This window comes from Gossypium hirsutum, chromosome D13 (assembly GCF_007990345.1).
Source record: "Gossypium hirsutum isolate 1008001.06 chromosome D13, Gossypium_hirsutum_v2.1, whole genome shotgun sequence".
NCBI lineage: Eukaryota > Viridiplantae > Streptophyta > Magnoliopsida > Malvales > Malvaceae > Gossypium > Gossypium hirsutum.
In genome coordinates this window covers 55,637,168-55,648,829 of record NC_053449.1, presented here as the reverse complement: position 1 = coordinate 55,648,829, position 11,662 = coordinate 55,637,168, and the positions used below count along the sequence as shown (strand labels likewise).

At 31.2% G+C, this 11,662-nt stretch overlaps 1 protein-coding gene and 1 long non-coding RNA gene across 5 annotated transcripts; one reads left to right on the top strand and one right to left on the bottom strand.

Annotated features, from left to right (window-relative positions):
• The first annotated feature begins 1,807 nt into the window (after positions 1-1,807).
• LOC107940130 (F-box protein At5g07610) lies at positions 1,808-3,686 on the top strand. Of its 2 annotated transcripts, XM_041109173.1 has the most exons (2): positions 1,808-2,359; positions 2,615-3,686. In XM_041109173.1, the coding sequence occupies exons 1-2, from the start codon at positions 1,846-1,848 to the stop codon at positions 3,103-3,105; spliced, it is 1,005 nt and encodes a 334-aa protein (XP_040965107.1). In that variant the 5' UTR covers positions 1,808-1,845; the 3' UTR covers positions 3,106-3,686. The 2 variants fall into 2 exon arrangements, with proteins under 2 accessions (XP_040965107.1, XP_016729051.2); XM_016873562.2 differs by having other exon boundaries at positions 1,811-3,682.
• Positions 3,687-6,119: 2,433 nt separating this feature from the next.
• On the bottom strand, positions 6,120-11,224 carry LOC107937520 (uncharacterized). 3 transcript variants are annotated; one of them, XR_001694688.2, is made up of 5 exons: positions 10,430-10,763; positions 9,816-10,346; positions 9,630-9,733; positions 7,637-7,726; positions 6,120-6,834 (listed from the first exon to the last, which is right to left on the bottom strand). It is a non-coding gene; the product is annotated as an uncharacterized lncRNA (long non-coding RNA). The 3 variants fall into 3 exon arrangements; XR_005923060.1 differs by having other exon boundaries at positions 9,630-9,701; positions 10,430-10,754; XR_001694690.2 differs by lacking the exon at positions 9,816-10,346 and having other exon boundaries at positions 9,630-9,701; positions 10,430-11,224.
• Between the last annotated feature and the right edge of the window lie 438 nt (positions 11,225-11,662).

The following is an 11,662-nucleotide window of genomic DNA, read 5'->3' as shown; positions in this document are numbered from 1 at the left end:
TTCACTTTATCAAACTCTGCATGCCTATCAGGACTTTGAGAACCTGACTTGTGTTTGAGGTTGTATCCCCAGTATCCAAGAAACTATTTCATATATTATAGTGTAGTGAATAACTAGAACTCAATAACTATTTATGTAATCCTACATATATGCATGTCCATCGTAAGTTTGTGTTCCTTTTAATCATTGATGGATTCAGGGTTGATGTTTTTTATTTTGGCTTTTTCAAGTTTTCATCCATTGATTGATGTTTGCAAGCAAGTATTTCTTAGTTTTAGTTGTTGCACTTAATTTCTTATTTCATATCTTATGTTACCGGCTTTCTTCACAAATATTTGTTTGGCAAGTGTTGAAGTTTTATGAATTTGTTCTTTTTTTTTTGTTTTTTTACATAAATATACTTATGGGATACCCATGTCAAACATACTTTCTGTTCCACTTAATAAGCATGTATGAAAGCTTATCTTTTGATGTTTAATTCCTCTTTCTGTGTGCAATGTTGCATGTCATGACATTGAAGTCAATGTTTGGAGTGTTCAAGAGTAGCAAGTTATGTTACTACATCTTATAGAATTGTTTGTTTGTTTGTTTTTCTCTTTTGAAATTAGAGTTTCTGCAGTAATTTATTCTTTTATAATAAATATTTTCTAAAAAGGTAAATGGATAGTCATAAAAACTGTTTTATTCTTATTAGCAAGAAGTGAACTCCCGACCTAGTGATTAAGATATTGTTTGGTTTTTTATCATAAAAATTTTGCTCTCAATTCAATAGATGGAATACATGTGGACATTGGACGGTTTGGATTATGTTGCTTCAATTTTTTTGTATTATTTTAAATATATTAAGTGAGTTATATTTAAGTATTTTAATACTTGATTTGGGAAATCATGAATACGATTGAGCTACTTTTTGTTTATATTTATAATTTTATTATTTAAAAAAATTTAATTTAAATTTAAATTAAAATTAAAAAATCGAATTTGAGATTGGGAATTGAACTTCAGATAAATACAATTTGCTATGAGTTTAATGAAGTAAACTTGAAAAATTTTAACTTTTATTTTGATTTAAAATTAGAATTTAAAAATAAAATTCAAAATTACAATTTTGCATTGAGCTTGAGTCATGTAATGTCAGCCTTTCATTTTCAAAATTCAAAGTTACGACCCAGCAACAAAGTTTTTTTTTAGAAAATAAGGCAATGTTTTGATAAATTGGAAAAATAAATTTTGAAAAATTAAATATTGAAAATTTAAATAATAAAATTGTTTGATATATTACATAAAATTATTTACGGAATATAATTAGATTGTTTAATAAGTATAGATTTTAAATTATATTTTATATTTTAACATTTCATCTTATTCTAAATAAAAATTAATTTTAACCAATTTTTATAAAAATTATAATATAATATAAATTAAAAATATTCTCCACATGAGTAAAAATTCTACTACTGGGTTTTAAACAAGTCCTAAGGCATTCCATTCCCGCCATGACTTAATAATTGGCAAATTTGTATTTCTTTTTTAAAAAGAACACACAAATCAAAAAGCGACTTTTACTTTCCACCAACGAGAGGAAAGAGAAACAAATAGTTACAAAGATCAACTCACCTTTATTTTTAGGAACAATGAAAATATTCTCGCATAAGTAAAAAAATATAATATGAATTCAATTAAATTAATTAAAATTTTTGTAAAAATTCTACTACAGGGTTTAAAACAAGTCCTAAACAAGAAGGCAGGGGCCTTAATGCATTCCATTCCCGCCATGACTTCCCGCCTAATTTCATGTAAAAGACGATAAAGCAATATTTTTATTGACTGAAAGTGAAACTTGCCATGGAAGTTCCATATATAGCCAACTACAAACTTGTTGTTCAAATAATTGGGGTACTTTCAACAATGAACCCTAAATTGATGATCAGTTCTGCGGAAAAGATTGGCAACAACCAAGATTTGTTAGCCCAAATTCTTCTTAGATTACCCGCTAAATCACTGATCAAATTCAAGTGTGTCTCAAAACAATGGCTTTCTCTCATTTCAAATCCTCACTTTTGTCTCTCCCACACTCGCCATCAAGGTCATGAAGGGTTTCTCCACCCTACTGCTCTTCTCCTCAAAGTTCAGTACGTATTATCACCCGAATTCCATGTGGTTCCTTTAAAACATTTCAGTCAAGTCCCCTTCTTTCATTACATTTCTACTCCATATCTCAACATACTTCAATCTTGTAATGGATTGTTTGTTTGTGAGACAGACGATGACGATAATAATGTGTCTGAGTATTTCATCTGCAATCCAACTACTAAGCAATTCAAGAAGCTATCTTTTCTTCAAAACCCCATTAAAGATGGTGAGTTTTATGTTAGTTTGGCTTTTGATCCTCTTCAATCTCCTCATTACAAGATTATTGTTGTTCGAGAAGTGTTGAAAAACTCTTTGATCTTTGAGCTGGATATATATGCGTCCGAATCTGATGGTTGGAAAGTAGCCACAACTATTTTCGAAACCAAAGAAGGAGATTGCATTGAGTTTGAGGACTCTGTTTTCTGTAATGGGAAACTTCATTGGAACAGTTATGGAAACCAATCATTGTATTTGGATGTAGAGAAGGAATGTTTGCAGATGATGCCAATGCCAACGCCATTAAGAGGGAACCGTCTTGAGATTTATAGGTATTTTGGTGAGAGCGGTGGGCGTTTATATCTTGCTGCGACATGCCATGCTTACATTGATTTGGACTTATATGTTCATCAAATGGCAAGCGACTATTCACATTGGTTCTTGAAGCATCGTCTGAATATGGGCGACGCCATGGAAGTTTTCCCGGAGCTGAACTTGGGGTGTCATCCATTTTCGTCTGGGTTCTCTGGTGTGAGTTTTGTTGGATCCGAGAGGAAAGAGGAGGTTAAAGTTGTGATATGGGCAGATGGTAAGATAATATGCTACGATTTCAATGATGGGGCATGGAAAATGATACATGATCCAGGACTTGGTCTCAAAATTGGCACTCCAATTGAGTATTTCAATCATTTACATGAACAAAGGTTTATTCCTTACAAATACTTTGAGTCCGTGTATGTATTTGAGGATATGTAACTTCTACCACCAGTCCAACACCAGTAGTCGAGGGTGATATATATATATATGGAGATGATGACGCATCATTCATGTTTTGATGTATATGTATGTATGTAGGTATGGATCTGATGAGGCTTGTTTGATTGATTTGGATATTATGCAAAGATATAGGAAAGTGATTTTGCTAGAAACAATATACAGTAAGACATGTTATTTCGTCATAAATATATTGTAAAAATGAGATGAAGTTTATATTTGAGAGGTAGAGAGTGATTGTTTTACGACCACAGATCTCATTATGGGCAACAACAACAGTCTTAAAGCTCGACGCACTTTGAATGAAGTTAGGAGGTTGTGCCATCAAAATTGGCAAGTCACATTAAGAACAAAATATGTTGATAGTATTCCCCTTTAAAACTAAAATCTAACCCAGAAGTCGGCCAACTTCGGTGTCGGGTCGCTGCACTTGCCGTCACCGTCGGTGTCCAATGGGGCCCAAACTTCACCTCCAAAATGAAAACAGTGTCTCTCCCTTTGTTTCCTCCGCTCCCTTTACGTTTTTAAATTAAACCAGATGCTGCTTTATCCATAAATTAAAAAAAAAAACCATCTGTCTGCAAAAATCAATGGTGTAAGAAAGAGCATTTTCAGTCACTAGAATGCAAAATAACCGAATAGAGGAGATTCACAGGGCCAATACTTTGATATTTTCTTGTAAAGTAAGCTTAGCACATTGATAAATGGATGTTTAAGGTACATCATTATCGTTAACAGCGGAGATTCACAGGGGAAAAAAGAGGGAAATAATTCCCCAAATGTCCCTTTTTCCTTTTTCATCTATTTTTGGAAGGTGATGCCATCCCAATAAAAAATGGCCCATGTTTGGTATTGCTATCAAAAAATATTTTTCAAAAATAAAATGGTCATTTTAGAAATGATATTACAAAATAATAAATATGTATTTAAATAATATTCAAATTAGTTAATATTATGATCTTTTACCAAAAATATAAAAAATAATTTATTATAACTTATTGTTAATATTTTAATATATAATATTAATTTTAAATATTTCTAAGTAATTCATATTAATTATTTATTAAATTTAATTAGAATATATAAACTATATTTAAATATTTAAATATAATAATTAAATATTTGTAATTAGATATTGACACAATTGTATTATTATAAAAATTATTTTTTATTTTTAATTAATGCTTTTAACACATTTGAATTGTTTTATTTTAAAATGTATTTGAATATATAAGTCATATTAGATATTAACATAACATAGAAAACATAAACCTAACAAATTAAAATATTACATATATTTGGATTAAAGTTTTAAAAAGGGATAATATTTATAAACCAAATATAAGTACTAAAAATTTTACAATAGCATTTACAATTTAAAGTGAATTAATTAAACTAGAAGCTATAGCATCTCTTGTTAATTCCATTTCGAAACCACTTGAATTGTTTGATTCACCGTCATCATCACCATCATCGTAGTCGTTGTCACTTTCTCGACCATGCGCATTTTCTGAATCAATAATATTCCCATATGCCCAGTTAATATCTTCGTATTCCATAAAATTTGCATCATTTCGACCGACATGTTTTCGGATAAAATTGTGTATCGTCATTGTAGCAACAACGATCATCGTTTGCTTTTCAAAACTATAACTTGGCACATCCCTTAAAATGGCCCATTTTTTCAAAACACTAAAAGTTCGTTCAATCACACTACGTAATGATGAATGTGAATGATTGAATATCTCTTCTTTACCAAATACTGGTCTACCTCTACGAAAGTCAGGTAAATGATATCGCTGACCTCTATATTGTCTAAGATAACCTTTCATTTGAGGATATCCAGAATCAATAAGATAATATTTTCCTACAAGTCATAATATAACAAACAATTAATTCAAGAATTTTTTTTATAACAATTATCAATTAAAGAACTTATATTTTATTATTTAAAAAATCACATATAAATAAAATATCTAACCATTTGGTGGGTGCGAAAATTTGTATTTCGGATCTCGAATTGCATCAAGAAATATTCTAGTGTCATGTGCCGATCCTTCCCATCCAGCCATGACAAAGGTGAAACACATATTAAAATCACATACTGCCATAACATTCTGAGTCGGGATACCTTTTCTTCCAATATAGGGAATTTGTTCATTTGGTGGAAGAATAGCGGCAATGTGAGTACCATCAATTGCACCTATGCAATTCTGAACAAATAATCATATTACTCTCGTGCATATTTTTAGTCGACCAAATATATTAAAATACAATAGATAAAATTAAATTTTAACCTTAAAATACAACATATATCTAGAATCATTACGTATTTGTTCGGGTATTGAGCTAAAAAAAGGATCTTTGGGTGCAATTAGATCAGTGGCCATCCTTGAAACTTTCTTAAGCACAATTGCAAAGTGTCGACTTATTGTTGATCCAGACCTTTGAAATCTTTCTCGACATTGGGAAACTTTTGCGCCGATGCCCAAGATGTATAAAAAAATTCCCAACATTTCACTAGAAGATATGTTTCTTGAAGTTTGCAAGCTGTATCTTGTCTCTAAAACTCTCAACAAACTTATGAATACCATTTTAAACATCCTAAAATTAATCATACAACGTGATTCGTGACCGTCAAGGATCTCTCGGATCCATGTCTCACCTGATTGTTTTGAATTCATGCATGGTTGCCTCAATATATACTTCTCGTAATATAATTGTACAGAAGAAGATGCAACAACAAATAATCAGTTAAAACATTCCATGCGTTGTAAAATCTCTTTCTTTTCCCTTTCATCATCACTTTCATCACCGATGTAATTCTCAATTATACTCATCATCTGTAAATAAATTTTATATTCAAATTCATATATAAACAAATATTGATAAAACTAATTTAGTATAAATAAGTAGAATATAAATTCAATATCCAAAGACCAAACATAAACAACTATTAATAAAACTAGATTACACATAAATAAGTAGAACATAAATTCAATATCCAAAAACCAAACATAAATAACTATTGATAAAACTAGTTTAGCATTGTTGTTTAGTCACATAATAGATATCTCTGAACCCTAGAAGATTAGAAAATTTTCAACTATCCTCCATTTCCGACTTTAGCCACAAAGCTCTAATATTGAGATTAATTGATAAAAACATAATTCGCTTGTCCTTATTGAGTAATAATTTAAGTGCGAAAAAGTATAGCGGACTAGCTTCTGGAACTTCTTTCGACATGTTGTCAAGTACTTTGACTACTTGTGAAATACCAAATGGATCCATAAGAAGAGTCAAAATAGATGTGGCTTAACTCATATTGTCAGGTGCATTGCATAATTTTTCTATTTGACTGGACAATCTTGCAGCCCTTCCAATTTGCTTTGAGGATTTCTTTCTTCCAGTTTTAAAATGTGAACTTGATATCTCAGGTTTTTTTCTTTTTTGACCGTTTCCATCAATTTGAACATCATTTGAAATGTGAACATCATTTAAAATGTGAACATCATTTCTCATATTTTCTTCTTCATTCTCTTCAGTTATTTCGTTGTTAACATCCTCAAAAAAATCACTACAGAGTGTATCAGAAGAAGGTGCCCATGCTTTATCACCAGTTGCAACTATCCCCATGAACATTTGGTCCAACTTCCCTTCGAATTCGGGATCAATGCCCGATGTTCTAAATTTTTTAGCTTCAGGCATAACCTACATATAAAATGATAGTTTAATAACATTAATTATCAATAACCTCATAAATAAGAAAAAAAAAACAAATATATTCAGAATTATTAATGTACGTGTAGCCTACTCTCCCACCAATCATCTAATGCATCAATGGTTCTTTTTATAGGACTCCACCTTAGACCAGTATCTTCGCCTTTAAGTTTCTTTTAAGTTTCTTACAAGCTTTCCATTCTTTTTTTAGGGCATTCCACTTATTTTTAAGTTGTCTTTGTGAAAAACCCTTGCCCGTTTCTTTCTCAAAGTTGGTCATTATTTTCAACCATCCATCTTTTGTGAAATGAGTACCAGGCCTATTGCCTTTCAATATCTCTTTAATACAAATATCACAAAATATTTCTGTCAATCTCTTATCCCACATTGCTTTCACTTTTTCACCACTAACTTCAACCGCCGAAGTACTCATCTATTGTGTATACGAACAGATTCGTTTCAGCCAGTAAAGCAATCAAGAAAATCAAATGTCGCATAAGTATATTAGTTTAATGTGTATCAAAATATTTTCCTCTAATAATAATTTTACCAAAAAATGGACCAAACAGTAAATGTTATATGTCTTTATTATATTCCCACTGTCCAATGAAACTTCAAAAATTAGCCTAACAGCAATAACATGGCTAGCTCCCATTATCTATAGAGGTAAAGTTCATTTCTTTAGGAAAAAAGATAAATAGAATTTTGCAAATTGAAACATCAATGTTAACTGCATCCAACTATTCATAATCCAAGGCAAAAGCAATGAAAGAAACGTAATAAGCTCACAAACCTGTGATTTACTTTGTCAAGTCCAAGAACCAAGGGTAGGTAAAGATTGTGCACTTTTGAAGTCAAGTAATTTATTATAAGTGAAAAGAACCTGCAGCAGAACACAAAAAAGTCAAGGGGAAATAAATTAAACCAAATCAATCATTTACAAAAGATATTGTACAAGTGTTTTTATGAAGCTGGTAAAGCTTTCAGTTGGGAGTCTTTCCAAGTTGTCCTGATATATATATATATAGCTGTTCAAGTGTATGTATATAACTTTGGGGGTCTTAACCTTATCTAATAGCCTTTCTTGCATGTAAAAGATATGCAGTTTGAAGTAATATGAACTTATTGCTAAGTTAGATCTCTTATCAGCTAGTGGCTCTACTAGTATCTCTGTATGGCTTCAAATGGTTGAGGCCTGTAAAACTTGTTGTTTTAGTCCCCAACAATTCAGTTAAATTTGAGATTCAAGACATGAAATGGACAGGGTTTGAGACTGCCTCTTAGATGGAGAGGTAAGGAGCTCAGTGATCCTAAGCAAGGTTCGGATTTGGAGTCTAAGAGAAAATAGACACCAAGAGAGCTTTCACCTGTTTGAGGTCCGACCTGAGGCCAATTTGGCTACCAGATACTAGGGTCAAGAAAAAATAAACGCATATACCTACCTATACATACAGTAACTTTGTTACCAGAAATCACTATCTCCCTAGCGATTTTCAAATTGGTATGCTTGTTCCTTCCAAATCAGGGAACACTAGCAATCCGATTCAGTAAAACTAATGTTCCTATAAGCCTATAGTTTATTATAAAATTATTGAGTAAAACATACAATTCATCAACGTCCAAATTTATTTATTTCAATTATATATTTATATAAACACAAAAAAATTATATACACACATATATATAGGAGTTCTAAAAATTATTTGCCAACAAATCGTTCCTACTTAATTTTATAATAAACTTGTCTTCCACATAATTTTAATTAGCACCCAAACTTATGTATAGATATATTAATCTTTGCTTTCAAATATGAATATATATATTAATCTTCATTAATCAGTGTTTTCCTCATTACACAGTAGTTTATGTATGTGTTTTAGTACCAGTCATCTAACTACAGAATTCCAATGACTGCAAGCAATAAAATAGATAATAGAACATGAAAGTAGACAAAAACCGATGATGATTTTCCATACGAAACAACTTGTCAATGTATTGCTGGTAACAAAAAAAAAAGAAAGAAAAAAAAGAAGCTTTAATCAAATAAGGAACACAACTTGTAACACCAAACTACTGTTTTAAGCTTTCACCATTAATGTCATTATTCAAAGCTTAAAATTGTTTCTGTTGAGAGCCAACAACAGTTCACTTTCAACAAGGAAATACAGTTACACGTTCCAATATAATTCTCAGACAAAATGAGGTTGTTGGTTGAATTTTTCATGGATTTAAGTCATCCATATGTAATCCATACTAACCAGTTCTTTTATAGAAAAAAAACTATATGAAGTATGAAATTGAGAAAAAACATATGCAAGAAAAACATTTCCTTGACCCCAGCAAACCGCCCAAAATTTTTAAATATAGCTATTGAATATCGATGTATGCAGTCCTTTGTCGGCTTGACCTTTCTATTATTTTCACCCCAACAAACACCAGATGGAGATGAAAAACCCCATAAAGTGAAAAACTCGAGGACGACAATGAAAAAACCTAGGAGCCGTTTACCAAATGGGAAGCATCGGGTTTAGACAACTTGTGGATGCGGCAAGCCTTGATCCTTTGGGTTTTGGACCAATCCCAGTGTTTTTCATAAAAATCGAAAGAGGAAGAGAGGTTTTGGGTGGCATTAAAACTTAGATGGTGCAAGGGCATTCTCGTTGTAGCTTAGGGTTAGACAATGTCAAAAGACCAATCTTCTAATGTGACAGAAATTTCAACTTGGATAAAACTTTCAACCATCAAGCAATATAATAAGCAAACAAAACAGAGAACAGAATATTTACCTCTATCAAAGATCTTTCATAAGAACCAAATGATAATATAGCTTTTTGACCCTTTTCAGTTGACAATATTCCCTATAGAAGAATGTAAAATTTCTGTAAAATTTCTGTAAAAATCAAGCAATCAGAAAACAACTAAAAACAAAATATAATGAATAATTAAAGAGAAGAAAAAGAAAAGAAATTCACCGGCGGAAGAGGAACAAAGAACCAGAGAAAAAAAAACAAAGGCAAAGAACTTGATATCTCAAGCAAAGAACCAGAGGAAAGAACGTTTTTTGGGGAGAAGACAGGTTAAAAATGGAAATTATCAGTCAAAAGCACTTTTGGCTGAAGAAAAGTTAAATTTTTTAATTTCTCCATCTGCCAAAAAGGACTTTTTAGATAGTAAAAATTATTCTAGAATGGATGCCGTTCTTCGTTACTTTTAAGAGAAAAGGACTTTTTTTGACAAAAGTCCATCTAAAAAGCAAAGGAGAACGGGGGCCTTAATTTATCACAATCTTCAATATAATTGCTATTACAACAATGACAAAGAAGCAATTGCTTTTTCAATTTTCTGTCGCAGAGACGAAGGAAATAAGCAGATAAAGAAAAAAGTTTTGGTTCATTTGAAATGGTTAATCTTATTATCGTTAAGATGATGTTTTGGTCCTTGGGGATAAACAAGTGACTAGAGCAGGAAATCTCTTGGCAAAGCTCTTTGAAGGCTTTGCATGCCTGCAGTTTTATGTTCCAACAAGAAAATAAGTCATCAGTCAAAGATTTTCTCAGAAACCAAACAACAATAACAAGTGACTAACCGTTCATAAATCTCAGTTTCAAGGCCATCCACATCTGCAGCAGAAGCTACCAGGAATTCAACTTGGCACCGTCGCCTCATGTTTTGATTCCAACCGGTAAATGTCCACGGCTTGGCTGACAACATTCCCATAGGTACCCAAGCTTCCTTTTTGTCCCCTAAAGATGAAATCGTCAGACACGAGGGTCTCGAAGAACACTGATTCTCCAACAAATGTCAACCAGGCAGAAAAAACCTTTATTTGTCTAATATTATATTATTGTTTATTTTGTTATTATTTTAAAAGTATTTGCTTATTAAATTATATTTATTTTAGTATTATTTAAATATAAATATTAAATATTTTTAATTTATTAAAAAATATTTATTTTAATATTTTTAGTGATTTTAATTTATTTTTTAAATTTTATTTTTATATAAAAATAATAATATAAAAAATTTTAATACGAAAAAATTAAATATAGATAAAATTTTAGATATTTTTTTAGGTCGAACCTAAAATTATATTGGAATCCGACCCTGATGACCTCTAATCCAAGGGTATCGAAAGAGGGTGTTATTATTGTAGTACAAACAGGGACAAAGAATTTTGGATGTTGAAAACAAGATCAAAAACGTAAAGGGAGCGGAAGAAACAAAGGGAGAGACACTATTTTCATTTTGGAGGCTCCATAGGCCACCGGCGGTGACAGCAGGTGCAGCGACTTGGCACCGGAGTTGACCGACTTCTGCGTTTGGTTTTAGTTTTAAAGGGAAGCATTTGAGTTGACAGAAAATAGAGAAGAAATGAAAATGTAGAAAAAGAAAACAACAAACAGGAGAAAGAAAAAGAAAAAAGGTCTGATGTGTATATGTTACAGACGTGACATCCATTTAATCAATACGTGTGATTTTGGTTCCACATATAGTCAAACTGTTATACTTGAAATATGGGTGACTTCAACAAATATTTTTATAGTTTACCTTTTGTAATTTGCAAATTCAGAACTTGGGGGCCAAAGAGGATGTAAAATGCTACCCATCTATGGTTATTCTTCAAATTCCTTTGAATATTTTGATATGCTTCATAATCACTTCAGCAGAAAGGAACAAATAAGTTCTGAAAAGCACAGGAAATAACTCTTTTCAACATCAACCTAAACTATTTTGGGATTTAATTATAATTTTTATTTTATAATTAATTCTAATAAACATTTTTATTTTTTAATATTATATGTGTTTAGTCTCTTTTTTT

What these genes read in the sequence shown, in the direction of transcription:
- LOC107940130 (XM_016873562.2), top strand. Translation starts at nt 1,846, where the DNA reads ATGGAAGTTCCATATATAGCCAACTACAAACTTGTTGTTCAAATAATT.